Below are 6,411 nucleotides of genomic sequence, written 5' to 3' on the forward strand. Positions count from 1 at the left end.
GTTCCTTCCCGCCTCGTGGGCGCCGCACCCAGTACATAGTATATGGAGCAATAATCTTCTCATTTTGAGTAATTTTTGGAAACCCTACATTGGGTCTAAAAACTCAGGCCTGCATAGCCTGCTATACGCCATATACACAGTTTATGTGTTTGGAATCCATGTATTGTGACTACCTGGCTTCCCACCCCTACATGTATCTTGGAAAAGCATCAAGGACCTGATCTTATTTCAAGTCGACAGAAGTCTTCTTGATCTTCATTTATGGTAATATACCCACTTTATGCGTGTCTTGTTTTCAGGGTGACCTGATGCCCACGATTTTTATATGTATCATTATTTTTCTATATATATCCTCAGAATCATTTGGTACTGTGGACCCTGTTTCACTTGGGGTGGCTATCCAGGAAGTCCCTACATTTGAGAAGTTGGCCTGTTAATTTCACTATTGAGAAGGTAATAGTAGTATCCATTGACTACTGTAGAGGGAGGTCTGGTGAACTTTGGATGTGTTTTGGTTTTTTGGTTTTCATACTTCTATATATATACTATGTATTTCTGTGTTCCAGCTGTTTCATACCAGGAGATACCTGACATATATTGGGAACACATCTGCTGAATACATGGTTCATTTGAATACTAGATGAAAACCCATGGAAACCCAGGATAACTACATCACCACTATATAACTCTGCCTTATGGTACTCTATTTGCTAAGATGACCCGAAACTGAAGACGCCTAGTGCTTTTTAACATGATTTTATTTATTTTTTCATATGTACACCGTGCTCATGTTTAACCTCCTTATGATCTATGTGATCAAATAAAGTATTGTTTGGAATATTTTTGAAATTATATTACTCCGCGTGGATCACCTAGTAACCTTCTTTTTCCAGGTAGGGGTGTTCTTGTCACACTACCATTTTGCTTAGTAGGTTTTTTAAATCTACCTGATTAATTGCTAAAACACTTGCACATGGCGACTAAGGCCTGGTTCACACCTATGCATTTTTTAGTGCGCTTTGCAGGAGCACACTACAGTCCATTCAACATGGTTTCCTATCGGACACATTCACTTCTATGCGTTTTCAGCCACTGCATTTTTGGAAAATGTCAGGAACTTTTTCTCACAGCAGATTGTGTTTTTGGTGCAATAGACTTCAATGGAAAAAATGCAAGTGTTGCATTTTTTATGCGTTTTGTTTTTTTGGCTGATAAGAAATTGTATTGAGTGCAACTTTACACTCTCTGGCACTAAAGTCACATCAACGTAGTGCAGGAACATTTTAAAAGTCACTGCAACTTTGAAAATGTTCCTGCAATACTTTGATGCAACTTTGAGTGCCAGAGAGTGTAAGGTCACATCAAAGTGGCATTAAAGTAATTCAGGAACATTTTCAAAGTTGCAGTGACTTTGAAAAGGTTCATGCACTACTTTGATGTGACTTTGATGCGGCTTTGAGCGCCAGAGAGTGTAAAGTCTCATTAAAGTCACATCAAAGTTCCATTCAATACATTCCTTTTGGCAAAAAAAGCAAAATGCATCAATAATATGTCAAAAGCGCATGTTCAAAAATGCAAAACGCATCAATCGCAACACGCATAGGTGTGAGCCAGGGCTAAAATGTTGTGTCTATGGCCTGCTTAGGACTCCTGTAATACTATTTCAATTAGGATATTCTTTGGACCAATATCATGATTTTCATACAAGGCAAAGTATATGTAAAGCCTAACTGAATGCCATTTAGTTATAATGTTGGCATGCTATACAAATAATTCTTAACATGGTCATTTAAAAGCATTTTATATGTTTTTACATTCACAGCTCTCATTGAAATAATATGTGGCAATTCTACCATTTAGCTCCTTGTTCTGTCTGCTCTATCACATACACTTCCAGTGGAGGCTATAAGTGGCCATGACAAACCTCATACAGACATTTTCTGTCACTGTCTCAGGAATCTAACCCTGAGCAATGATATACAGCCACCACTGGAAAAAATGCACATAGACAAGACATAGATTGAAAGAGGCTGGAGATAAGCAGCACTGAAATGCTAAAAAGAAAGCAAAAAAAAGGTTAAAAATTTCATTAAAAATTTCATTTTATATACTTAGTGTTTGAATCAGCTTTGACTAGATGTGAGCCAGAAGGGTCTACTCTTAAAAACATCATCAAAGTACCTTGCGTGTATGCCATACATGCTGCTCCTTTTTCCCCAGCATAGCCATTTAGCCAATATTATTTATGAGACCCAGATGTGGCCAACCGTGTACAATTAGGCTTTCAAACACTGTTTTTAATCTTTATTGAAAAATAACACTACAAAACTAACACGGGGGCATGGTCATCCCATACTGGAGGCACCAAACTCTTTTCCTGTACCACTAATTTTATTAGATTAGAAAAAAAGATATCGGTCATAGAGAGTTGACAAGTATTCATTTTGATAGTACCTATTATGAGGTGCATGCAGATGGACAATGGTATGTCATACCTTCACAGAACTACTTAGGTACTGAAAAAATGGTTAACTGGATCGTGTTAATGGTAACTTTTTGTAACTTTTACCTATGTATGTACATTAAAGCCAGAAACAATGGCACCCCTGCATTTCTTTCAGATAATGCACCACTTTGCCCAGAAAATTGTTGCAATTGCAAATGTTTAGGCATTCTCATGCTTATTTCTTTTGATTGTATTGGTTTGACACAAAAAAGTGGAGAAACAAAAAGCCAAATCTGACACATTCCACTCAAAACCCCAAAAATGGACTGGACAAAATTATTGGCACCTTCTCAAAAGCGTAAGAAATATTTGCATTCCAAGTTTGTGATGCTCCTGTAGTTTGTAATTAAACTCACCTGTATCAATTAACAGATCTTAATGCTCCTGTGTCTACTGTGCGCAACACTGTCAAGAAGTTTACAGCCCATGTCACTGTAGCTAATCTCTCTGTACATGGACGAAAGAGAAAAACTAGATCAAAGATTGCAATGAAGCATTGTTCAAATGGTGGATAAAGAACCTCAATCAACTTCCAAACAAATTCAAGCTGACCTTTAGGCACAGGGTACAACTGTGTCAGCTCGCATATATGTCACAATCAGAATGAAAAGGGATGCTATGGTAGGAGACCCAGGAGGACCCCACAACTGACACAGAAACATAAAAAAATCCAGATTGGAGTTTGCCAAAACGTACCTGAGGAAGCTAAAATCCTTTTGGGAGAATGTGTTGTGGATAGATGAAACAAAATTACAGCTTTTTGGTAAAGCCCATCATTCTACTGTTTTCAGAAAAATAGATGAGGCCTTTAAAGAAAAGAATACAGTCCCTACAGTCAAACATGGTGGAGGTTCACCGATGTCTTGGGGTTGCTTTGCTGCTTCAGGCAATGGATGCCTTGACCATGTGCATGGCATTATGAAATCTGAAGACTACCAAAGAATTCTGGGGTGCAATGTAGGGCCCAATGTCAGAGAGTTGGGTCTCCGTCAGAGGTCATGAATCTTACAGCAGGACGATGACCCCAAAGCACACATCAGAAAGCACCCAGAAATGGTTTAAGTCAAAGTCCTGGAGAATTTTGAACTGGCCAGCAATGAGTCCAGATCTCAATCCAATAGAGCACCTGTGGAGAGATCTCAAAACAGCAGTTGGGAAAAGGAACCCTACCAATCTGAGAGACCTGGAGCAGTTGGCGAAAGAAGAGTAGTCCAAAATTCCAGTAGGGAGGTGTAAGAAACTCATTGATGGTTACAGGAAGCGATTGATTTCAGTTATTTTTTTTCCATGGGGTGTGCTGCCAAAAATTAAACTGTGGGTGCCAATAATTTTGTCCAGTCCATTTTGGGGTTTTGCATGGGATGTATCAGATTTGGCTTTTTGTTTCTCCACTTTTTTGTGTCATACCAATACAAACACAAGAAATAAACATGAGAATGCCTAAACATTTGTAATTGCAACAATATTCTGGACCAAGTGGTACATTATCTGACTGAAATGCAGGGGTGCCAATATTTTCTGGTCGTGACTGTATTTCCATACATACCTCACCCAGAGATATTACATTTTCAAAATATAGATTGTTACATTATATTGCCAGTGCCTGTATGCTTGATCTTAAATTTGCTGCTAATCAGTATAAAATTGCATTGTGTAGCTGCTGACTGAATGCAGATTAGTGTCAGAGTGGGGGCTATCATATTTGCCAGATAGGGATGTTTGTGTGTGGTTGCCTAGTAGACCAGTCACCTAACTGAAAGTGGTGACAAGCAACCCTAAACTGTGTGTCTGGTGGGTGTGTATGTGTGTGGGCAATGGCAAAAGTGATCATGCAAAAATTCTAGATGGCAGTATAGTCCCAGTGCAAAGGTAGTTTTAGAAGCTTATTTTTGTTTTTCTGCTGACTTGTTTTTATTTCTGTTTATATTTTTTGTCATTCATATTTAAACTTTTTCATTCATTTTGCTTTTTTTAGTGCTTTGTACCAGAAATGTAATTTTAATATCATTATAAAATTATAGAATAAAATATGTACTTTTTATCTACAGTACCATTAGTTTTTTTTAAAGCAAACACTGGCCAAGCTAGTGAAAAAAATTTTTTTTTCATTTTTTTAGATTTTTGCTTGTCTCTTTATTGCATAGAACAGCAATGGGCAAACTACGGCCCGTGGGCCGTATACGGCCTGGCAGACCTTTTAATCTGGCCCGCGGAGCGTGATACTGTCAGGATGGCTGTCAGGATGTGTGTAGGGGCAGCGTGACGAACGTGAGGGGAGCTAGGCTCCTCTCACAGTCCGCCCTGAAGACCGGAACGGCGCAGGAACACGGCAAGAGGAACGCGCGGAGCAAAGGTAAGTAAATTGACACAGGGGGGACTTGGGGACTTAATATGGGGGATGAATTAATATGGGGAATGAATTACTATAGGGGGGATGAATTACTATATGGGGGATGAATTACTATATGGGGGATGAATTACTATGGGGGATGAATTACTATATGGGGGATGAATTACTATATGGGGGATGAATTACTATGGGGGATGAATTACTATATGGGGGATTAATTACTATGGGGGATGAATTACTATGGGGGATGAATTACTATATGGGGGATTAATTATATGGGGGATGAATTACTATGGGGGATGAATTACTATGGGGGATGAATTACTATATGGGGGATGAATTACTATGGGGGATGAATTACTATGGGGGATGAATTACTATATGGGGGATTAATTACTATGGGGGATGAATTACTATGGGGGATGAATTACTATATGGGGGATTAATTACTATGGGTGATGAATTACTATGGGGGATGAATTACTATGGGGGATGAATTACTATATGGGGGATGAATTACTATATGGGGGATGAATTACTATGGGGGATGAATTACTATATGGGGGATGAATTACTATGCTTACTATGGGGGAATATTACTATACTTACTATGGATGACACATACACATCATTCATCTACTCTTGGTCCGGCCCCCGGGTCCAATATATGAACCCATTGCGGCCCTCAAGTCAAAAAGTTTGCCCACCCCTGGCATAGAACATAAAATATATTCTGCAGGATAATACTCACAAAAAAAGTTTTGTTAACCTGAAAACACAATATATATTACTTTTTTTTCTAGTTAATGCTGAATCAATAGACCCATAGCAGAAATGTAAGCTTTGCTTTGCTCCATATAGGGTATAGAGGAGTGTGAGCCAAATTAGTTAAACATTTGCCATCAACAAGGTTACAACAAACACATATGGGGGATTTACTAAGACTGGAGCAGACAGAATCTGGAGCAGATGTGCATAGTAACCGATCCACTTCTAGCTTCAGCTTGTTCAGTTATGCTTTAGAAATAAAAGCTAGAAGCTGATTGATTGCCATGCACAACTGCTCCAGATTTTGGCTGCTCCAATATTAGTAAGTTCCCCTCATATTCGGTGTGTTCCTTACCATCCTCATCCGCTGGAACTTCAGTGCTGTCTTGAAGGTCTTCATCCACCCATGGACGTGATTCTTTGTCAGTCTTTTCTTTCCTTTTTTTGACTTTTTCATTGCCTCGCTTATTTTGTAGAATGATCACAATTAAAAGACAGATGATGGCAATAAAAACTGGGGATAGAAAAGAAAATACAGCCATGGCTTTAATTTCTTCTTCACAAATAAATCTCAATTCTGATCTGTTTTGCTGAAAAGGCAAAGAGCAAAGGGGAGGTTTCTACACTGTAAAGGGCAGCTTAGGTTTCACAACATCCTGAGTCAAGTGTAGTCTGTTCTGTTTGAACTGTTCATGGAACACTGATTAAAACTTAAGTGATTTGTCTTGTATTGAGCTTGTGAAAAGGAAATGAAGTCAAACAGAAAAAAGTGTAAATCCTGCCAAAA

At 38.7% G+C, this 6,411-nt stretch overlaps 1 protein-coding gene and 1 long non-coding RNA gene across 2 annotated transcripts in view; one reads left to right on the forward strand and one right to left on the reverse strand.

Annotated features, from left to right (window-relative positions):
- Window positions 1-6,173, reverse strand: part of IYD (iodotyrosine deiodinase) — a 44,226-nt gene extending 38,053 nt beyond the window's left edge. Inside the window, exon 1 of the mRNA XM_089694241.1 lies at window positions 5,980-6,173. Within this exon, the coding sequence (XP_089550367.1) occupies window positions 5,980-6,166 (187 nt within the window). The 5' untranslated portion in view covers window positions 6,167-6,173. The remainder of the gene's footprint in view (window positions 1-5,979) is intronic.
- On the forward strand, window positions 340-840 carry LOC149448772 (uncharacterized). The gene is made up of 2 exons (XR_016315497.1): window positions 340-453; window positions 567-840. It is a non-coding gene; the product is annotated as an uncharacterized LOC149448772 (long non-coding RNA).
- Window positions 6,174-6,411: the final 238 nt, after the last annotated feature.

This window comes from Staurois parvus, unplaced genomic scaffold, assembly GCF_062004578.1.
Source record: "Staurois parvus isolate SC_StPar_1 unplaced genomic scaffold, SC_StPar_1.0 ptg000657l, whole genome shotgun sequence".
In the NCBI taxonomy this organism is placed as follows: domain Eukaryota; kingdom Metazoa; phylum Chordata; class Amphibia; order Anura; family Ranidae; genus Staurois; species Staurois parvus.